The sequence below is a fragment of the Mugil cephalus genome, chromosome 13 (assembly GCF_022458985.1).
Source record: "Mugil cephalus isolate CIBA_MC_2020 chromosome 13, CIBA_Mcephalus_1.1, whole genome shotgun sequence".
Taxonomy (NCBI): Eukaryota; Metazoa; Chordata; class Actinopteri; order Mugiliformes; family Mugilidae; genus Mugil; species Mugil cephalus.
Genome location: NC_061782.1, coordinates 7,304,138 through 7,326,175, shown reverse-complemented (window position 1 = coordinate 7,326,175; position 22,038 = coordinate 7,304,138). Strand labels below are relative to the sequence as shown.

General features: G+C 44.1%; 2 protein-coding genes across 6 annotated transcripts in view; one reads left to right on the top strand and one right to left on the bottom strand.

Moving 5' to 3' along the window:
• The window catches only part of cdh23 (cadherin-related 23), a 156,389-nt gene extending 140,610 nt beyond the window's left edge, over positions 1 to 15,779 (top strand). For 2 of the 4 annotated variants that reach the window (XM_047602291.1, XM_047602290.1), the window contains exons 38-69: positions 389 to 610; positions 693 to 812; positions 903 to 1,083; positions 1,170 to 1,303; positions 1,662 to 1,871; positions 2,096 to 2,203; positions 2,841 to 2,943; positions 3,377 to 3,502; positions 3,588 to 3,791; positions 3,874 to 4,332; positions 4,442 to 4,558; positions 4,636 to 4,860; positions 4,989 to 5,158; positions 5,516 to 5,653; positions 6,049 to 6,168; positions 6,854 to 7,028; positions 8,287 to 8,498; positions 9,144 to 9,338; positions 9,427 to 9,540; positions 9,633 to 9,762; positions 10,008 to 10,271; positions 10,605 to 10,766; positions 10,952 to 11,208; positions 11,301 to 11,398; positions 11,573 to 11,693; positions 11,771 to 11,850; positions 11,987 to 12,027; positions 12,154 to 12,214; positions 12,746 to 12,875; positions 13,039 to 13,158; positions 13,439 to 13,549; positions 14,007 to 15,779. In XM_047602291.1, coding sequence (XP_047458247.1) covers positions 389 to 610; positions 693 to 812; positions 903 to 1,083; positions 1,170 to 1,303; positions 1,662 to 1,871; positions 2,096 to 2,203; positions 2,841 to 2,943; positions 3,377 to 3,502; positions 3,588 to 3,791; positions 3,874 to 4,332; positions 4,442 to 4,558; positions 4,636 to 4,860; positions 4,989 to 5,158; positions 5,516 to 5,653; positions 6,049 to 6,168; positions 6,854 to 7,028; positions 8,287 to 8,498; positions 9,144 to 9,338; positions 9,427 to 9,540; positions 9,633 to 9,762; positions 10,008 to 10,271; positions 10,605 to 10,766; positions 10,952 to 11,208; positions 11,301 to 11,398; positions 11,573 to 11,693; positions 11,771 to 11,850; positions 11,987 to 12,027; positions 12,154 to 12,214; positions 12,746 to 12,875; positions 13,039 to 13,158; positions 13,439 to 13,549; positions 14,007 to 14,348 — 5,250 coding nt within the window. In that variant the 3' untranslated portion in view covers positions 14,349 to 15,779. Of the gene's footprint in view, positions 1 to 388; positions 611 to 692; positions 813 to 902; positions 1,084 to 1,169; positions 1,304 to 1,661; positions 1,872 to 2,095; positions 2,204 to 2,840; positions 2,944 to 3,376; positions 3,503 to 3,587; positions 3,792 to 3,873; positions 4,333 to 4,441; positions 4,559 to 4,635; positions 4,861 to 4,988; positions 5,159 to 5,515; positions 5,654 to 6,048; positions 6,169 to 6,853; positions 7,029 to 8,286; positions 8,499 to 9,143; positions 9,541 to 9,632; positions 9,763 to 10,007; positions 10,272 to 10,604; positions 10,767 to 10,951; positions 11,209 to 11,300; positions 11,399 to 11,572; positions 11,694 to 11,770; positions 11,851 to 11,986; positions 12,028 to 12,153; positions 12,215 to 12,745; positions 12,876 to 13,038; positions 13,159 to 13,438; positions 13,550 to 14,006 lie in introns of those variants that run through there. The other 2 variants (XM_047602292.1, XM_047602293.1) reach the window with 2 other exon arrangements.
• Positions 15,780 to 16,141: 362 nt separating this feature from the next.
• On the bottom strand, positions 16,142 to 21,508 carry LOC125018426 (eukaryotic translation initiation factor 3, subunit 6 interacting protein). Of its 2 annotated transcripts, none has more exons than XM_047602295.1 (15): positions 21,364 to 21,508; positions 20,990 to 21,032; positions 20,603 to 20,813; positions 20,411 to 20,490; positions 19,635 to 19,696; positions 19,473 to 19,542; positions 19,296 to 19,369; positions 18,915 to 19,086; positions 18,499 to 18,653; positions 18,235 to 18,405; positions 18,004 to 18,137; positions 17,733 to 17,906; positions 16,703 to 16,892; positions 16,470 to 16,550; positions 16,142 to 16,355 (listed from the first exon to the last, which is right to left on the bottom strand). In XM_047602295.1, exons 1-15 carry the CDS (start codon positions 21,391 to 21,393, stop codon positions 16,284 to 16,286), a joined length of 1,719 nt encoding a protein of 572 aa, XP_047458251.1. In that variant the 5' UTR covers positions 21,394 to 21,508; the 3' UTR covers positions 16,142 to 16,283. The 2 variants fall into 2 exon arrangements, with proteins under 2 accessions (XP_047458251.1, XP_047458250.1); XM_047602294.1 differs by having other exon boundaries at positions 21,352 to 21,501.
• Positions 21,509 to 22,038: the final 530 nt, after the last annotated feature.

Sequence of the window (22,038 nt, the reverse complement as noted above, 5' to 3'; positions counted from 1 at the left end):
TTTAGTGGTTTCTTTTAATGTCCTGCTTCCCATCTACTTCAATTGCATTTCAGGTTTTTTCTTTTTCCCGGAGTGAGTTTCATTTTGGCCAGTCTGCAGCGTCGTCTCCACGGCTCACTAACACTTTCCTTTTTTGCTTTTTTTAAATTCTCACAGGATATATCTTTCAACAATCTGCAATTCACCCATGTTAAATGAATTCTGAATATCACATGTCAAAAATTATAAATGAGGAAGGAAAAATGTTTTGCAAATTTAGACTCACTTGCAGGCCCAGCTGTGCCCCGTACGCTGAATGTGATTCCCATATTGTCAGAAGCATTAATAAAAAATCTAACATAAAGGCAGACACAGATGTAAAAGTTTCCCCCTCCTCTCTTTGCTCCAGACTTCAACCACCATAAATGTTCGCATCGTGGACGAGAACGATAACGCCCCAGAGTTCCCCGAGGAGGAGTACGTCACAGTGCTGAGCGAAGGGCCGGAGACAGTGGGTGCCACCATCGCCACGGTAACAGCCATTGACCCGGACGAGGGTCTAAACGGAACCTTGCGATATGCCATTGCTCGTGGCAACCTGATCCAGACCTTTCACATCGACAGCATCACGGTGAGACATGAGAGCTGCTATGCTGTGGAGATAGAAGTAACATCAACAACACTAACGTCCTATATGCGATGTGTGTTTTTAGGGGAGAATTACTGCTGTGAAGGAGCTGGACTATGAGATTAGCAACGGGCACTATGCACTGGTTGTCACAGCTACAGACCAGTGTCCAAAGCCTGCTCTTCGCTTAACATCTAGCACAACGGTAATGTGTTACTATCGAATCAACCAGTAATTAACCACATCTCATACGATCAGTGTGTTGAAAAAATCTCTCCTCCCCCTCTCTGTTTAGGTGCTGGTGAACGTCTTAGATGTGAATGACGTGACACCCACTTTCCCCAGAGCCTATGAGGGACCCTTCGAGGTGACTGAGGGCCAGCCAGGACCTCGGGTTTGGACTCTCAGAGCCAGCGACGAAGACTCAGGCCTCAACGGCAAAGTGGAGTACAGCATCACCGGCGGAGATTTCCAGAGTTAGCATCACACAGACTTTTATGGCAAAAGACTTATTAGATCATTTATGTGTATCTCTGAGCTCCTTTCTGTGTCTTTACGCCAGATGAGTTCATGGTTTCTCCCGTGGAAGGAGAGCTTCGGGTGAGGAAGGATGTAGAGCTGGACAGAGAGACGACGGCCTTCTACAATATCACCGTCACAGCCAGAGATCTGGGAACACCGTCTCGCAACAGCTCGGTACGCATTCGCACACGCAAGCGGACTTTCACCATATCCTCTTGAACATATCTTATGAGCTCCACTTCTGTATGACTTGCGTGCACACTAGCTGCAAAAAGAACTATTAAATTTCCAAATAGTAAATGTTTGTGAAACTCTATAAACCCATTATTTTTCTGTTTAATTCAAATATACAGTATATGCAATTTAAATTGTGCTTATTTTAAAGTATAAGAAGTTGTGTGGCACAAATTCATCTTCTTATATTATTTTTAAAGAGTTTAGAAAAAAAAAAGCTTGTGAACAGGCCTGAACTAGATCTTTTATTCATTTATTTATTTTTTTTTTTTTTAAAGTTGACCTTTGCTCTCCTCAGGTGGTGGTGGGGGTCTATGTCCTGGATATCAATGACAACGACCCAGTCCTCCTTAACCTGCCTTACAACACGAGTGTGAGCGAAGGTGCCCCCATACACACCTCTGTGGCCAGGGTGCGAGCGCGAGATGCAGACAGTGGGCGCAATGCTCTTCTCACTTACAACATCACCGCTGGCAACCAAGATGGAGCCTTCTACATCAATGACACAGTGAGAAAAAAAAAAAAAATACTGAAGTGGTAAAAGTGGCATTGGGTGTTAAAAGGGGAATCATGACTGGCATCAGCCATAACTAGGCTTTCAGCTACAGTTGGCTGCAAAATACTGATGATTACAGCCTCATTGACTTGATGGCCATGTTACAGGATGTGCTGTATGTGATACTTGTGAATCTTTAAACACATGTTTACTTCCTGCTCCTCGCTGCGTGTTAGACAGGTGTGGTGCAGGTGAACAGGCCGCTGGACAGAGAGCGAGTGGCTGAGTACAGGCTCACCATCACCGTCAAAGACAATCCGGAGAACCCCCGCATCGCTCGCAGGGTGATCTAATTTTCCTCTACTCGTCTGTTGCAAGTTTTCTCTCTTCATCTACAGATCTGTTGCTATACTGTGCTCCACCCAGCCCATAACTCATTGTTTTAGGCAGAGCAACATAAGATTTTTTATTGACAGGACACGAGCTAGTTCTAAGACAAGTGGAAAGAGGAAGGAAAGAAAAAGAAGGGACTGAAAACTAAGACAAACAGAGAAAGGAGGATCTGTCTCGCCTGCTATATTTAGACAGGTGTGAAAAATAGATTTACTTGAGACAAGAAATGCAATAAACAGACTGGGCAAAGGATGATTTGATGGTGGAGTGGAGATAAAAATAATCTTATGTGGCTTGTAAAAGCCTGCATCTTATCAGTAATGATCTGATGCATAGCACTTAAAACAAAAACACCAGAGCCACTCAGTCACCCACAAGACGTGTAGGAAAGCTCTGAAGCAAACCTCTGAACTTGTTGGTTTTTGCACAGTGCAACTGCTGCAAAAGCTTATTCCGACCTCTCTGCAGCAGTGCTCTAGTAATTTGCTTCTTCGGGGGCTGATCATCTCATCATCTCATTTTCCTCTGCTCTTTGTGTAATTATTTCCTCTTCTAATTTCCTCTTTGTCCATCTTTGCACAACACCAGGATTCAGACCTCCTGATAATCACCATTTTGGATGAGAATGACAACAGGCCTGTTTTTACCAGGACCAGCTACAGGGCTGAAATCACTGAAAACTCTGCAGCAGGTAGCATTCAAGTGTGTTTGCGTGTGTGTGTTTGTGTGTGTGTGTGTCAATGTTTAAATGCTGCACAGAGTACCAGTCTGTCTGGATGCAACACTTTCTTCACCACTTCCTGGCTTTGTTTACACAGAACCTATGTTGAGGTTAGGTTTTTGAACTTTGCAAGTGAATAGGTGAGATATGAGAATGGACAGCTTTTTTTGTGACTGACCCAAGAACTATTAAATTGAATTTGTTCACCACATACACTAATATGTAACCAGAGTTTTCCTCTAGCAATTAATTACCTAATTACCTTACCTGCTGCTGTTGGCTAGGCTAGTTAGCTGGTGTCTTCTTGGTGGTACCAGCACTATTTGGCAGTACATACCTTGAATTCTTCATCAGTATTGTAATTCTGAACTCTCCATCGTTGTTGTGTACATCTGTCCTTTAGGAAGCACTGTAACTGTTTTAAATGGGCCGGTTCTGGCTGAGGACAAGGACATTGGACCTAATGCTGTGGTCAGATACCACCTGCTTGGCGCGAGAGTGGACCTCTTCACCGTGGACGCAGATACTGGTACCCTAACGTCTCTTAATCAAGTCAACGGAGAAGAAAATGGAAACTGCAATGGAAGTGTTAATGTGTTTGCATCTGCCTCCAGGTGTGATATATGTGCGTCAGGGAGCGAGGTTGGATCGTGAGGCGTTTCAGGAGCCCCGGGTAGAGCTGTTTCTGGTTGGGGTGGACGTAGGAGGCTTGAACAACAGTGTCCCTCTCTCAGTTACAATCCTGGATCAGAATGACAACCCTCCTGTCTTCAGCCCATCCAGTTTCAGCGTCCGCCTCCCTGAGAACAGCCCCACTGGTGAGTTTATGGCCTGGCGCAAATGATTTTTGTGAGTGAAAGATGCAGGAGAGGAATATAACCTGCACATCGTCTCTTCCAGGTGTGGTGGTGACTCAGCTGTCGGCCACGGATGCTGACTCCGGCTCTAATGGCTGGCTGATGTACCGGTTGGAAAGCGGCGCTCAGGACCGCTTTGTGGTTGAACCAATCTCTGGTGCTGTCTTGGTGGGTAACGCCACGCTCGACAGAGAGGAGCGGGGGTCCTACCGCCTCGTCGTCATTGCAACTGATCGGGGCACACCCCCCATGTCGGGCACAGCCACCCTGACGGTAATCCTCGAAGATGTCAATGACTCCCGGCCTCGTTTTATAGAACCTGTAACCATGATAAACGTCAACGAGTCCACGCCGCCTGGTGTGGTGGTAGCCACGCTGACTGCTGAGGATCCCGATCTACATCCCCGACTTGAGTATTACATCATCTCAGTGGAGGCAAAGGATGATGGGAACAAACCGGTGGACGGCCTGCAGGAGTCCTTTGGCATTGATTTACACACCGGTGAGACATCTACAACATTTTATATTACACTCTTAATTTTGACTAACAAATAATAAACCGGCTCTTGTATTTGGGAAATTAATTGCATGTGTTTTGGTCAATTTTTCAGGTGCAGTATTTGTTCGCAATCCACTCAACAGAGAGCTGGTGGCTACTTTTGAGATCATCGTTTCTGTCCATGACAATGCCAGTGATGTCATTGACAAGTCAGGAAGCGTTCCCAACGGTAAGTCAGTTTTCTAAGTCACTTAGTTTTTAACTTTCATTCCCTTTCCGTCACATCACGATCTTCTCCTCCCGCAGCGAGGCTAACCATCAACGTGTTGGATGTAAACGACAACGCCCCTCGTTTCCGGCCGTTTGGAGTCACCAACTTCACTGAGAAGATTTTAGAAGGGGCTCAGCCAGGCACAACACTGCTGTCAGTGTCAGCTGTAGACCCAGATAAAGGACCCAACGGCCAAGTCATCTACCAGCTGCTCCACCTGCCTCGAGGGGGATATGTTAGACTGGAGGACCCTTCCACTGGTAGGATTACCAATAAGCTGTCGTAGGCTGCTCTAAGTGAGCAAAATGCACCTGCGACCTGAGGATACATTCCTACTTACAGAGGAATCCAAACTGTAACTGTCACTTTTGTTCTTACACATTTACAGGTAAGATTGTTGCCAACCAGACGGTGGATTTTGAGCAGGTACAATGGCTGAATTTCACAATTCGCGCTCAGGACCATGGTAGTCCTCCCAGGATGGCTGAACTGCCCGTTTATCTGCGTATAGTGGATGTCAACGACAACAACCCAGTCTTTCTACAACCAGCCTATCAGGTACTCAGCGAGATGTTTAGAAACATACCACAACAGCTAATGAATTAGAGTAGTACAGCGTGTAAAAGTGAATTTGAAGGTGTTAAACTTTAAGTGATCTGCAAAAATAGGAAGTGTTTTCGGTGACTGTTTTAGCTTGTGTTGGCAGCAAATATCCTTACTCTTGTGATTCAAGTGAAACGCAACATGAGGCAGGAAATTACAACATACAAATTAAATATACCACGACAGGAAATACGTTCTGCAAAAAGTGGTGCTAAAGCTTTAAAGACTTATTATCATAGCAGCATATCATTGCATCATTGGATAAATCTTACATGGTCTTGGGTTAACTTCGTGTTTTTTCTGTGCTTGTAGGAGCCTGTCTTTGAGAATGTAGACTTGGGAACCACCATAGTTCGTGTCCATGCTACAGATGCTGATTCTGGCCTCTTTGCAGCTATTGAGTACAGCCTGGTAGACGGGGAGGGCAAGTTTGGCATAAGGCCATCAACTGTAAGTTGGCCACTACATCCCCACAACAACAACAACACTGCTTCTTTTACTTTGCCAGTCTCAAAGCTTTATAATTTGTCTCTTGTAAGGTATATTATTGGGTTTTAGAGCAGTTACAGTAAATCTTAAATTCCATCGATTGTTTTTAGAAAATTTCAGATATTCTTGTCTGGCTAGAAGGAGTCTGCTGTGTTTTCTCTCCTAGCAGTCCTCAACGTCATCCTGCCTGGAAGTGCAAGTTTAAACAAGCATCTTAGCGTCCTAAAGACAATCTACGTATTTGACCTCCATGCTCCATTTAACAAACACAGTCTCAAATAAATGTGTTGATACAGCCTCTGCTCCCAGTCAGTACTTGTACTTCCTTCCTAATTATTCATTCTTCTCTGCACCAGGGAGAGATCTACATCCTCTCCCCTCTGGACAGAGAGACAAAGGACCACTACACTCTAACTGCTGTCGCCCGTGACAACCCTGGAGGCAGCTCCAACAACAGGCGAGAGAACTCTGTCCAGGTAGAGATCATGGACTGTAATCGCACAGGGATCTTCTTTGAATGAGGGTTTGGAACGATATGAGTGACTTACTCAACTCTGGTGCCAATAAGAAACCCAAACATGACAGGACATGCCATTTTACGTGTCTCTGGGTCTGTTTTAGTCTAGGAACAATCTTTGAAGTTTCCCCCGCCTACAACATTTTTATGGTGAAATTTCGCTATGACCCGGTGAAGATTTACCGGACCAACAGCAGCATAGTGACATATGTCATCTGAGAACTGCTGAAGTGACTTAATTTACAATAAAGTGGCCTATGATTGATTGTAGGACCACACACTAGTTGTGGGGGTCTCTACATTACTCGACACACACTCCATAATGAAATACAAATGACCAACAGTGGGCTAAGTCTTTGACGCAAAGTTTCATATTCTGTGTAATTTGTAATGTCGTGTAGTTGAGTCAAGAATAACACATAGTCAGTCAACTACAGATATCCATGTATTAATGACCGTTGAGACACTCATGTCATCATAACCAACACAGAAATAAAAAATAACGTCTCTCTTTTATGACCTAACTCTGAAGGTATTACTGCCCATCCTGATGTATCACTTGTTTTCTACCACATGTCCTGAATATAATATATAATATATAATATAATATAACCGTTTTCTGGTATGTTTCCATGTCACCTCAGGTCCTGGTGACAGTTCTCGACATCAACGATTATCGGCCGCGCTTTACAGAGCGAGTGTACAACACCAGCGTATTTGAGAATGAGCCCAGTGGCACGTCTGTGATTACAGTGAAAGCTACTGATCTGGATGAAGGAGAGAACGGTGCGGTGCTCTATAGCATAGTGGGACGTTCAGGTATGAAAAATGTTAATGACAGCCTCAGTAGGGTCACTTTATACCAAATATACAGTACTGTACAAAAGTTCAAGGCAGGTGTGGGAAAAATTCAATATTTGGTGCGACCACCCTTTGCCTCCAGTTCTTCCCGTTACACTTGCACAGAGTTTTTGCACTTGCACTGGTAGGTTGTTCCAAACATCTTGGAGAACTAACCACAGATCTTCTGTGGGTGTAGACTTCCTCAAATCCTTCTGACTCATGTAATCCCAGACACGCTACATGATGTTGAGATCAGGGCTCTGTTGGGGCCATGCCTTCACTTCCAGGACTTCTTGTTCTTCTTTACACTGAAGATAGTTCTTAGTAACCTAGGCTGTATGTTTGGGGCCAATCATACGCCTCCCTGATAGTATTACATGTTCGATAAGTATCTGCCTGTATTTCTCAGGAAACCATTAATCCTGACCAAATCCCCAGTTCCATTTGCAGAAATGCAGCCCCAAACTTACAAGAAACCTCCACCATGTTTCACTTTTGTCTGCAGAGACTCATTATTGTACTACTCTCCAGGCCTTTGGTGAACAAACTGCCTTCTGCTACAGCTGAATGTTTCAAATTTTGACTCATCAGTCCAGAGCACCTGCTGTCACTTTTCTGCAGCCCAGTTCCCATGTTTTTATGCATAGTTGAGTCTCTGGGCCTTGTTTCCATGTCAGACAACTTTGGCTGCAACTCTTTCATGAAGACCACTTCTGGCCAGACTTCTCCAGAGAGTAGATGGGTGTACTTGAGTCCCACTGGTTTCTGCCAGTTCTGAGCTGATGGCTCTGCTGGACATCTTCTGATTTTGAAGGGAAATAAGCTTGATGTGTTTTTCGTGGGCTAAAGTGTACCTATGAGGATTGATTCTGGTTTGAAGACAAAGGGTAGAAACACCAAATATTGATGTGATTTAGATTTTTCTATTGTTTGCTCACTTTGCATTTTGTAAATTGATGAAAATAACCATTAATTATTTATATTTTTGAAAATATTCTTAGTTTACAGCAAATGTTCCACACCTAAAACCTAAAACTTTTACGCAGTACGTACTGTATGTAATAAATTCACTCAATTACATTATCATCTCATATTTCTAAAAGCTGCACAATAAATATTTACCATGTAATTCTTCATTAAATTAAACATAACTGATGGAGAGAACTGTCCCCCACATTTGAAAGGGCCTGTATGGAGCCTGTTATGGTTCAGCTGTTTTCCTTTTGGTTTTCAGATGCGTTCTACATGGATCCAAACACAGGACTGGTGCGTTCTCTACGTCTGCTTCAGTCCACAGAACGTTTCAACCTCACCGTGGTGGCTACAGACCAGGGGCGTCCGCCTCTGTGGGGCACCGCTGACCTGATCATCACGGTCATAGATGTTAATGACAACAGACCCGTGTTTGTCAGGCCTGCTAATGGAACCATCATCCATATCTCTGAGGTATCTGAATTCACCTTCTGGCATCATGGATTTGATGACAGAGGTTTTGCTGATCTTTATGTCCCAGTCTTGTTTCAGTCTTGTGAATATCAGGAAAAGAAGAATTTCATCAGATTTACCCGAAAACCTTCATTTGGACTAGCTATAACCTCACAAACCCCCTTTTTTGGCCATAGCTCTAAAGTTTGTATGCTAATTATGACAAAATCTCACATGGTAAAATGGTGACAAACTGCAACTTGATTAGTTTGTGGAAACATCCAACTGTGAGGCTTACTTAGGTTTTATCCAGGTTATCAAACGGTACTCTGATGGTCTTGCATCAGTCTCTCATATTCTCAATTTGCATAGTAGCATCCTCATTGTGTAAGGATTATTGAATCTGAACTCCTTTGATGCTCTGCCTTCCTGAAATTAACAAACACACTCACCTTATAGACACTTTTAGACAGTAAAGGGAAAATAAAATACCAATACTACTGACCTACATTCAGTGGTTCTTTGAATAGATTTGTTGTGTTTTGTGGCTATTACAGTTAGGACTTCTTGTACTGAAACAGAGGCTTACGAAACACCACAACTATGATAAAGAAAACCACAAGCTTTACTGTTTGACGCACTTGTCTCTCTTTCCTCTGAATGTAGGAGCAGCCTCCAGGCCTTCTGGTGTTTGAGGTGCACGCGACGGACTCTGATGAAGGGGTAAATGGAGAGGTGCGCTATGCCTTCTTGCAGACAGGAGCAGGTAACAGAGACTGGGAAAACTTCCACATCGACGCCACGTCCGGAGTCATCACTACTACTGTGAAACTGGACCGAGAGAAACAGGCCCTCCTTAGCGTGAGTCAGCTGTGTGTGTTTGCAGTTTACGTAGCTCATGAGGTCACATGTGCTCTCCTTCTAACTGTGTACTAAACGACGCTCTCAGCTTATAATCGTGGCCCGCGACATGGGTCAGCCTGTGCCTTATGAGACTACTCAGCCTCTGCAGGTGGCGCTGTTGGACATCGACGACAATGAACCTGTCTTCCTCAAGCCACCAGTGAGTATAAGGTTCAGTATATATGCCCATATTTGGTTATCCATACTTAAGAGCTGCTGGTAAGCATTTGTGTGTGTGTTTGTGCACCTCAGCGTGGCGGCTTGCCTTACCAGAAGCTGACAGTGCCTGAGCACTCCCCCCCAGGTACTCGGGTGGGGAACATTACCAGAGCTGTGGACGCAGATGAGGGCTCCAATGCCATCGTCTACTATTTTATTGCAGGTGATACAGCATCCTTCGCCAGTATAAAATGTGAAAAATGTAATAGGAAGAAAAGAAGATAAAGAGTTTCTCTTTTATTTTTATTGTGTACCCATTGTCTAGTCACATAAAAGCCTCTGTACTTCAAAAGCTGAGGAATAATGAAGACATTTGTATACCTTCATCCGTCTTTCTTTTCTCTTTAAAGCCAATTCTTTTAATGGTCTATGTGATTGAATGCAGAACCCTCCCATCTCTTCCTGTAGGGGGAAACAGTGATGGAAACTTTGGCTTGAGTCTAGATGGAGAGCTGAAGTTGCTCAAGGATCTGGACCGGGAGGAGATTCCGGTCTACTCCATCATTATCAAGGCTTCCAGCAACCGGAGCTGGACTCCTCCCAAGGGTCAGAGGTCACTGCGGGCCAAGGCCCTGGACCCTGCTCGGGACCCCAGCCTGCTGGAAGTCCTTATCGAACTGGAAGACATCAATGACCAGAAACCACGCTTCCTTAAGGCAGAGTATACTGCAGGTACTGTGCATGGTTTGGCCTATGGCTGTTCTCAGCGTTTCCCATATAACGTTAACACTATGGCAGCACAATAGGGTCTAATTTACTCCTCCATGTTTGTGCTCTTGATTGTTTTGATTTAAAATGAATTAAAGAGAGTTGTTGAAAACCTGAAGGAAATGACTCCAGACATAACAGGAAGTAGCTCAACCTTATAAGCTAGAAACATTGTACTGAAATTCAAGTGTTTACTATTAATTTGATTTATTTGCTGATACTTTATTCAATCTTACATGCAGTTGTAAGCTGTATTTAAAACCAACATACTCTTCTCCCTCTGTCTCTATGTTTCAGGAGTTGCTGCAAATGCCAAAGTGGGCTCAGACCTCATCAAGGTGGTGGCTGTAGATAATGACATTGGCAACAACAGCTTGGTCCAGTATCACATTTTTACAATCCACTACTTCCAGTCACAGAGCAATGGCAGTGAGGATGTAGGGAGTATCTTCACCATCGGTAAATACAGTATACAGTACAAAACTTTATTGCATGAGTAGGTTTATTGCATTTTAAACAACTTAAAGCTGCACTGGCTCAAGCTAGTACATATATCCTGTTCTTAGAATATAGTCCCTCATGTCAAATTAGAATTGTCTTTTGTTGTTAAATGAATTTCACACACCGTCTTGCTCCTTTCACAGGTTTGACAGATGGAATCATTCGTACCTATGACCTCTTCACTGCCTATAATCCAGGTTACTTTCAGCTGGAGATTCTGGCCTGCGATCTTGCAGGACACTGTACAACCACTAACGTGAATATTTATATTCTCCGGGACGACCAGAGGGTCAAGATAGTGTTTAATGAGATACCTGATTTGGTTCGAGAAAACCAGGAAGACTTCATCAACCTGCTGTCCAACATCACTGGTGCTATTGTCAACTTAGATGACATACAGGTTGGGTTTTTTTTAGTGCAATGCTTTAATTCAGCTTTTGTCATGTATTGTATAAATGTCTGACATCTTTGTTTCACTCTCTTATTATTCAGTTCCATGTGGACAAGAAGGGCAGAGTAAACTATGCTCAGACTGACATGCTCATCCACGTTGTCAACAATCAGACCAACACCATCCTGGACGTTGAAAGGTCTTTTATACCTTCATTAATTAACTTGCACTTTAAGTCTAAATGCTATGTGCTAACACAGATACCATGCACATTAATGACTTGGTTAGACAGACATCTTCCATGTGTAAGCTCTACGGGGCATGGACTGTGCCCCATGGTGAGTTCCTCTGTCCTGGTGTTTTGTGTTTGCAGGGTTATCCAGATGATTGATGAGAACAAGGAGCAGCTGAGAAACCTGTTCAGAAAGTACAACGTTGTGGACGTCCAGCCTGCCATTGGTGACAAACTGCCTGACGATATCTCCACACTGCAGGTCTGCGTAGCTGACAGTGGTTTTGGATGTCATTTTGTTTTGATGCTTTAAGTTCTCCTACTTTGTTTGTCTCACAGCTGGTCATCATCATCCTGGCTGTGCTGCTGTGCCTGGCGGGAATTTTGTTTGTCACAATGAACTGGCATTATCGCAAAGTGTAAGAATCCGTCAGCAGACCTGTGTTTGTACAGATTTATTTTGATCTGTTTAACATCTGCTTAGTCATGTAGCGTGTTTGTATCCGTGAATCACCACCTTCACCTACTCATGACGTGTTTTTCTATGTGCTGCAGACACCAGCGGAAACTAAAAGCAATTGTTGCAGGATCAACAGGTAGGCAGCTTCAGATCGGGACAGCCCCATCAACTTGTTCTTCAGGATGTGGCTTCGTACAGATCAAAATATGACTTCACTTGAACCTGTTTTTCTGGTGCAATTATTTTCCCTCTACCTCTCCAGGTAATCAGGGTCTAATGGACATCCTGGACATGCCTAATACTAACAAGTACTCTTTTGAGGGGTGAGATATCAGCTTCCCTTTCACAGCACACATTAAACCAGGTGTCTTCAGCGTTTTTCAAACTGATGAGAGATTAAGTAGGGACCCCCCTACTTATTATGTAGATTCTATACAAAACTTGGCCTAGTGCTGTTTATAAATATACATTATCATCATTTTGCATTCACTGTTAAGCTATCCCTAATCAGTTTACTAAAATATGTTGGATTCATGTTAATGTGTATTTAAAAAAAAATTAATTTGTGGGGGAAATTTCAAAAAATACATATATAAAAAAATGTCTAATCAACCAAAGATTTTGCGACCCCCTATGAAGTACCACACATTTATTTTTTTTTTTGTATAAAGGTCAAGTTCACGCTTTTCATTGGCTTCAAGAAAAAATAATAAATAGACAAAAGTTGTATATATGCTAAATAATGAGTTTGACATTTTGTTAAATACACTTTTTTGTCATTACTGGGCCAGTTGCCAGGCAACCGGCGGAGACTCATCCTTCTCAGTCAGTGATGCATGTGTTTGCCTCTCCAGGGCTAATCCAGTGTGGCTGGACCCGTTCTGCCGTAATCTGGAGCTGGTCGCTCAGGCCGACCACGAGGACGACCTGCCCGAGAACCTGAGTGAGATAACGGACCTGTGGAACAGCCCTGCACGCACCCACGTCAGTACCGACATTAACCCGCTTCATTTACTGTATATTTTATGACAATAGATTTTAATGCTCTGAGGTAAAATTGTACATTTCACCGTGGCTTTATTTGCCGTTTGACACATTAAAACAAGAGCAGCCTCTCACTGGTCTCATCTTGGCGTTGTCCTCACAGGGCACATTTGGCCGAGAGCCTCAAGCGAAGCCGGATGACGATCGTTACCTGAGAGCAGCCATTCAAGAGTACGACAACATTGCTAAACTGGGCCAGATTATGAGAGAGGGGCCTATCAAGGTGAGACTCCTGCACGGCCATATAAGGACAAACATGTCTAAGCCACAGCTTTTGGCGGTCATGCACTCTCTCCTTCCATCTTAATCAAAACAACGAAGTCAGGGGGGTGTAATTTATGAACCCCTCCAAGAAAAACAAAGAGGGAGAACCCAAAGACTTCAGGAGTCTGAAACTCTGTGACCTAGCTAGACGTTCCTGTTGTGGATTGTTATTTCTGAATACTCTAACAGTGCGCTTCTGTAAGGTTGATTGTGTTTGATCCAAACTGCCATCCTGTCAGGGTTCCCTGCTCAAGGTGGTCCTGGACGACTACCTGAGGCTAAAAACGCTCTTTGCAGCACGACTCGTCAACGTGTCCACTAGCCAGGGGGATCACTCATCAGTCACTGAGGTGGGCTCAGAGTAACAGATGGTCTGTCTGTACCTGCTGCTGCTGTTCCTGTCTGCCACCTCTGGAGAATCGTCCTGCATTCCTTTGATTTCTCTTTCTGACATCTGGTCTGCTGCTCTGACGTGGCGCCTTCTCACTGCCTCTGCTGTCTCAGCTGTTTGGAACCAGACTAAAATTTAGACAATCCCCTGTCAGAGGTTGACACTAAGAATTGCCTCAGTTTAACCAGGCCTGCCATGAAATCTACTAAACTATTTAATTATTGTCTCACTTCTTTTCCAAGTTGTTGCTTTGCAGTGATTTCTCTCCTGAATCTTTTCCTTTCACTGGTTTTACCCCTTTCCAGCTTTTTCTCAAACTTATCTATTGCAAATCTGCTCTAATATTGTCAACCTTGTGCATTTTATCAACACGCTATTAATCAGGAGCTTTATTCACCCACCCTGTCCTCCCACAGCTCATCCAGAGTGACATGGATGACGACGAGGACGAGCACCTCGGCATGGGCGGAGGTCACGGCCCTCTGCGCTTCAAGCACAAGCTCCCCGTGGAGCTGAAGGGGCCTGAAGGCGTGCACGTGGTCCACGGCAGCACGGGAACCCTCCTGACCTCGGACCTCAACAGCCTGCCGGAGGACGACCAGCGGGCCCTGGCGCGTTCTCTGGAGGCGCTGAACGCCGACGGGGGGCTGTACTCTGAACGCAACGCCCGCACAGAGTCGGCCAAGTCCACCCCGATGCACCGCCACAAGGACGGGGACACCCTGTCAGAGAGTCCCCTGGAGATCACAGAGTTATGACTAGCCGAGGCCTCGCTGGTCTGAGCGCAACCATGACTCGTGTGTGTCCTTGTGCGCCTCCACATCGTCAGCCTGACAAGGCTGGGAAGGACTGGAGGAGGAGTGTGTGTAGTCTAGGGAACCTCATCTGCCGACCTCAGTGCATCAGTGCTAGCAGACCCCACTCACCACTGGGTTGGTTTGGGTGGATATTCAGTTGAAGATGGTCCCATGTTGGGTGCTTCAGAACGGTAGTCCCGAGCAGGGCTCTTGTCTTCAGGAAGACAAAAAAAAACAAAAAAAAACAACAACTGGTGTCATCGACTTTCATCCAAAGAGCTGAGTAAAAAGAGGGACTAAGCCTCCCCGTGGGAGAAGCTTGTTGAACCATGACCTCAAAATCGTCAAAAGGTGCCTCATTCCCACTAATCCTTTTGAAGTCATGCCTGGACTGCAGACACTCACACAAACACAAATACACACACTAAAAAAAAAAAAAAAAAAAAAATGAAGATGCACACACTCAGACCAGCAGATGGCCATCAACGGGACACTCGAGGAAACTCTTTATGTTCTTTCTTTTCGCAAGATGATGCAATCAGTGTGGGAGGGGGAGGCTTTTCTTTTAGCGATAATAGATTCATTTTGTTGTGGGGAATTCTTGAGGAACGTTTCGATCCGGACAAATAATGCTCACATGGGGGAGTTTCCACCGTACAGGAGGTCTTGCCATTATTGATTTTGATGACACTTTGATGACAGAGCAGTATTTAGCAAAAGAACAGAACTCTACACTGTGGAGGGCGGCAGTGGACATTCAGACCCTTGTCTCGGTCTCCGTGTTTAGTGTGACGGTGTCAGTCATGTGAAAGGAGACTTATTTACATGTGTGAAAGACTTTGATTAAAGATGGTGGGAGGAGATTGAACATTGTCTGAAACAGCACAAAAAGAAAAGAGAAAAAAAAGTTTTACGAGACATTTGATAATAAAGGCATTAAAGGTGAAGACTTAGAGATGGAAAAAATATGACTTAGATTTTTTTATGGGAATAAAGATGGCATTGTGCCCACAGAGACTTTACACTGCCACCTGAGGGAGTATAAGTCATGCTCAAAATGAGCAACGTTTGCTTTATTTTTTTATTTTCTAGAAAAATGTGATGGAATTTAAAAGATATTTTTGAAGAAAAATGCTGGCTTACCAAAACAGGTAGGGAGTAATTCTGGATGTCTGAGTATGTGTATATTGTGCTATGGTGACACACTGTATGTTGTTCTGTTTTTCTTTATATGATGAGTGGTGTGTTCTGGAAAAAAAAAAAGAAAAAAAGATTTTTTTTATATTCCCATTTTGTAACTTTTTATTTTTCCGTCATTACTGTCACCAGCTTTGAGATATGTGTTGGGAAATGTTGTGGGATGACATGTGATAATAAAAAATATGCAACAGCCTTTGACCTCAAATCAGTGGGACGATGGGAGAAATTGTGCTGCAGGGTCTGAGAATCTGGGAACCAATAACGGTGACAGTTACGACTGTCCCAGCTGTGATTGGGCGAGAGCCGGTTTACAACCTGCACAGAATCACCAAGTAACCTAATGAGCATGTTTTCGGATGGTGGGAGGAAGCTGGAGTACCCACGCAAACACAGGGTGAACATGCACGCACAAACTCCACACAAAAAGGGCCCTGTCAGCTGATCTGACAGCACTAATCAGAGGCAGAGACAGCTATCTAAATACTGCCACCTAGTGGTTATTTAGAGTAAACACCTCGAAGGTATTGGGGGAAAGAAAACGAAGAAGTCATCACTGTTAGCACTCCACTCCATCCTTTTATTGTTACCAGGTTACATAGAAAACTTCATCAATAATAGCTGTCAAAAAACCTGAAGTAGACCAAAAGGACAGAGGACTCCGTCCCTTTAAATCTTCTCCTCTGCTGCTGGTCAGAGTCATCGGCTCGTGGCGCTTCCTGCTGTCGCAGTGGCACCGGTGGCTGGCATCTTCTTCAGTGTCCTGTTCAGCTGTAGGGTGAGAGGGATTTTAAACTTACATTCAGATTTAAACAGAGGACTTAAAAAAAAAAAAAAGGTGCGCAACTCTGCACTTTCCAATCTTAGTCGTAGATCAGTACTGACCTCCTCAAATTTGTGGATCTGTCTGATGAAAAAGTCTCCGTACCGACGAGCAACTTTAGTGTCGGCAATGTGGATCATGTCCTGTGAAGGAGACGCCAAGAACAACTTTTATTTTCCCGCCTACTGTTCTATACATGTTATCTAAGTGAGCAGGACTGTGAATCCAAACCAGCCAGACACAGATGATTAGACACGTTAGACCAATATAGAAAAGCCATGAGCAGCACAGTCACCTTGTCGATGTAAAAGTCGACCTCAGAGGCAGACTGGAACTCCCCGTCCAGGGCTGAGATGCCGCTGGTCCACACCAGGTTCTTCATCTTGTGTTTGAAGACGAGCAGCTGGATACGGAACTCCTGCTCCGTCATGTCCAGGAATCCTGCCAGCTTAGCCACCGGCATGGTGGTGTAGAGCTTCAAGAAGCTGCAAGGACACATGGTGACTTAGAGCAGTGGTTCCCAACTGTTTCCCCAATTCACCAGTTTTTAAGGAGTGTTGCGTGCGTCTCCCTACATGTACAATACGCAGGGCTTAAAATATTCACATTACGCAGCTTTCCTTCTCCAAGCTAACGTCATTAGCCCATCAGAAGTAGGGTGGGGGTGGCTCTTGGGAAGCTTGGTTGAGATCCAGCTACAGCTTATGCTGCAATAAATGAGCTCTGAGTTGTCTGCTTCCTAAATACAAAATGGCAGTATAACAAACTTAATTTTTCTCCTCTGAGTTAACTCTCATATAACTATGAGTTATATCGGAAATCTGAAATTTCCGAGTTTTCACGAAGGCATCATCTAAGCCTCATTTTTCATCCAAGTCACTGTTGTCAGAGATATGGAGAGTAAATTTATGAAGCTAGGAAAATGTGTCCTAACTGCCATCAAAGGACTTAAAAATAGTTAAAATAATAATAACCGATATTAAATATTAGGCTGTATGGGGTGGGGGCTTTTCTTAGATACAAGTGTGTGGGGGGACCACTGACTTAGAGGACATGAATAGATGCATACAAGTCAACCAGTTACATGTAAATTAAAATTAACAACATAACACAAGGGCTGGATTCATTGAATGAATTTGATTTTGATTCGATTCATACATTCACGTCATCATAAATGAGCCTTCATGTGCCGCCTCGGTGCAATTTCGAACGACATGCAAGAAATTCTGTATATGTAAAGAATCCATCTGAGGATTTTAAAACTCTTCCAAACCAAATGGACTACGATCACTATGCTACACACTCATAAATGTGGCATGACCTACCTCCGGATGGTGGAGAGCTGGGCCTGCTGCTGCACCTCCTCAGCAAAGACCTTGAGCTGCTGCTGGAACGGCTCTTTGTGGTAGTTGGGGTGCACGTTGTCGTAGTTTGGCACCACGGGAGACAAGAACTTGGGGCAGGCGAAGCTGAACAGCTCCTCAAACACCTGCAGATCTCTGGCATGGAAAAGGTAACATGAAACATGTCAGCTGGTGTTACTGACAGTGATCTGCAACAACTGATCCAACACAAGCTGATGAATGTCTCTCTCACCCTTTTTGCATTCGCAGCATCTTGTCTCCGTATTTCTCCCTCAGCTGAGTGTGGATGCTCTCGTCGATGCGCATGGGGTACATGGTGAGGGCGATGGCCAGCAGGCCGTGCATCTGCTCATTTTGTTTGTTAATCTAAAAATAAGAAAGAATTTTGACATCAGTTCCATCAATGACACTGATTACTTATTATGCAATCATCACAGAACACATTCAAATAGTCCAAACTGACCATTTCATATTTATACGTCGACCTCTGGAACATGTTCCTCGTCCTCTGGATGTAGAGCAGGATGTTGGCGAAGACTCGGATGGCGTCCTGATAGCGCCTCATCATCAGGTAGGCGAAGCCCACGTAGTAATATGTGGTGATCTGACACTCGGGCACACGGGAGTACATACTCTGAAAAGACGGGGAGCAAAACAATAATGAAGATGACGTAATCCTCTCATTACTGGTAGAGGAGGATATCATTCTCCACGCTGAGCACCTCACCTTCTTGTTGAGCTCGATGTTCTCCAGGACTTTGATGGCCTGGTAATAGTCACCGAGCAGAGAGTGAAGCCTCAGGAGTCCAACCAAACTGAAGTAACCCAACATCTTGTACAGGGAGTGACGTCCATATTCTCCAGCCACGCTCTCTGGGTCTCCTGCACCACGACAACAGATGACAGGTTAACAACCTACCCGCTGAGATCACTTTATACTTTCTTGATTCTTCTTGTATATGATGATGATTGCATAATTTATAAATTTGTGGCTTCATTTTCCAGATGAAACTTCTACCACATAGCAGTCTAAAATAAATAACTACAGAAGATCAGGCTTGGCTGAAGTCCGACACCACAAAATTATGAATTCAGAAATCATCAGTATTTTCTCCTTTCCGTCTCCAGAGCGTCGTTGTTTACCTCCGCTGGTGTAGACCTCGAGCTGACGGTTAATGTTGCTCTTGTCCACCAGGGAGTGGAGAACGTTGAGGACACTGTGGACGTTCCAGATCTTTGGGTTGTTCCTCAGGAACTCAATTTCCTCCTCTGACTTCTTGGCCGTCTTACAGCGGTACTGACTGAAGGACTGGAACTGAAATGGGAAGAGTGCACATCTGTCAGCAGAGTTTTAACAAATTTTCTATGGACTGATGATATTTGAATGATCAGTAACTAAACAACCACTGTAGAGTATGAGCATTGTTTAATATATACCCCATCTGGTACTGATGCAGCTTCTATCTGACCTCAACCACTCATACTAGCATCTTATTAACTAAGGACACATTTAAAAGCAGATACCTGATAGATGAACTCATCAATTATGTCCCAAAGCCACTGGTTTGGCAGCTCCAAGGGGGCTGGTCCATCAGCGTCTATTCACAGTCACAAACATCAGAACATCAGATCACCGCTCTGTCATTGGCTGATATTTCACATTAATACACCACAGGTTAGAGAAATCTTCAGGACACTCACTGAGGATGTAGTTGAAGAGGTTGCAGTAATTGTAGTATGACTCAAACCTCTGGTCCAGAGTTGGTCCACCCTGGTTACACAGAAAACTACATTTAGAACAAAATACCGGAAACGTTACACACTTTACACAGTTCACGTTCACGCGGGGTATTGGTTACTTACGCTGACTTTAGCGTAGATGTGTCTGTAATAGAGTTCCTTATAGAGGATCAGGAACACGGCATCTGCAGAACATAACAGAGTGTAAAAAAAAAAAAGGAAAAGCTGAGCTATGCAGGTGAGATCTCATTCATCACAGCGCTGTAAAACCATTGACTGTGTGTGTAAAACCTGCAGGGCTGCAACAGTTTGTACATCAAAGCATCAGAATATTAATATTGACCTCCAGTTTTTGGTTTCAGTTCCTGGGAGTCGATGTCGTTGTGTCCATATCTGCTGTTTTTCAGACAAGTGTACGGTATCGGCACCCCACAGTTTCATAATTCATGCAGAGACCCACAAAATTAAATAACGTAGATTTCCATTGATGTTATGCTCTAAGTTGGTGTAAGCAAACATTTGCATGAATGAATACCGCTATATTTCCAAATACAATTAGGAGAAACTGTTAAGAGGCCAATCACACTTAATCAATGCTACTTAATGGAACAAAATCACACAATAATACAGTAAACAACAGCTAATTAAGTCTCGACTGCATAAATATTGAATTATAATGTGGAAAATGCTGGAATAACTGCTGGAAATAACCGTGTGTAGCCGCCCAAAAATAGATGATGAGGTCCGTCAATTAATAAATGTATAAATCATACCAGCTTATGAGATCAGTGGTTCACGTGTTGTGTTTTAAGAAGCAGCTCAAGAATTAGACAATTACTACAAATGATGACATTTCATGCAAAGGCAGAAACCCAACAGGTGACGGGCTTCACTCTCACCGTTGCCGACAAGAGACGCGATGCCCTCAGCCTCCGGCCAGGGAGAGTTCTTGAAGAAACGGTCGGTCAACTTGTTCCAGCTGAACGGGAACAAAATAAGGCAAGTGAGATCTACGTCCAATGTCTGTCTCCGGTGAGGGAGGCAGCCTCAGGGGGGGGACAGGGGCGTCCGCACAGAGAAACGAGGTTTACCTGTTCTCGTAAACATCCTGGATCTCGTAGATCTTCTGCTCGATGCTCTCGCTGGACACGCGGTTGGACTGCAGCTCGTAAACCTTCTGGTCGATCAGGTCGGAGATGGTTTTGTGGAAATACTGCAGGAAGTTCTTGATCACCTCGGGGATGACGTGGTAGGTCTGCTGCTCGTACTGCCTCTCATAGGCCAGGTCCGCCTTAGGGTCACCTGCAAAGAGGAGGGAGGATGAGGATGAGGAGGAGGAGGTGACGACAACACATCTTAACTCAGTGTTGTGATGACTCCAGCTATTGGCTTGTGTTGTCTTTACAACTAGTGGACACCACAACGAGTCCACACATCTCAAACATTCACATAAAAAGGATAAATGCGTGCACACTAACCCGTGTGAAGATCATAGTCGTTGGGATAGGCGTACGGATCGTACTGCGAGGAAACAGATGAGTCAGACAAGCAGGCAGCATAAAGTTAGCATGTTTTAAACGAAACATTATCATCTACATTATCACTAAACATTATCATCTTCTAAATCACACCGAGTGGTTTTTACGGGAACTTTTGTGTTATTTTTTTGCTGTCTCTTATTTTAAAAACAATGCAACAACAACCCTTAATATCATGCTAGCTCATCGGTTACTACTGTTGTAGTGGAGTAAAGGCAGCTACACGGCCACATAGCGGACCGCTAACAAGCGTGTCATAGCTATTATAACTAAAGCTTTATTATTTTATGGAAGAAACCCACGCGTGTACTGACCGCTGTCTCTTCCTCTTCGTGGTATGACATGATGTCAGTTATCAGTCCAAACTCGTAAGGTATCGGAGTGGAAAAGGAGAATGTGTTGCCGGCTAGCTAACGCTGCTAAACCACGCAGCTGGCGGTAGAGACGGAAGAGGCGGAAGGAAGCAGCCGTGACGTACGAGTGAAGCACGGCGTGACTAGAGCATTGTGGGAAATTGAGTCTCGGCATCGTATGTAGCGAATGAGCCTTGTCAGTGGGAGGTAGTTATTGATTCACACATTTACAACCACTTTTGAAGCCTTTTTTCACAACGCAAGGACAATTTTGCTCAAAAGTGGTAAAAATAGCTAAAATATTATTTATTGCTAGTTTCTGCTGTGTGAGCAAAACATGGAAAAAGAAACAACAAAAAGATACACCGATGCTCCTGCTATATGGAAAACTCTACAGAATGGCGTGACTCTAGATATTTGGCACTTGTTTTTTGTTTTCTGTGATTTCCTCTCTGAATCAGCCCGAATCATGGCTAGATATAACACTCAAAATGAAATTCATAAAAAGCGCACACAATAGAAAACGAGGGGCCGGTATCAGAAATGCTCTGTTGCGTCAGGTGAGTCAAGTCATTGCACCAGCATACACAACACGACTGCCCTGGAAGTTAATGCCTACCTTTGTCAAAGTATCCG

Bases quoted from the DNA above. Each gene is read 5' to 3' on its own strand.
- LOC125018426 (XM_047602294.1), bottom strand. From the start codon at position 21,393: ATGTCATACCACGAAGAGGAAGAGACAGCGGTCAGTACACGC. The intron at 19,370-19,472 runs GTGAGTGTCCTG...GACTGTGAATAG, and splicing joins CCTCTTCAACTACATCCTCA to ACGCTGATGGACCAGCCCCC. The intron at 17,907-18,003 runs GTGAGAGAGACA...TTTCCATGCCAG, and splicing joins ATGCTGCGAATGCAAAAAGG to AGATCTGCAGGTGTTTGAGG.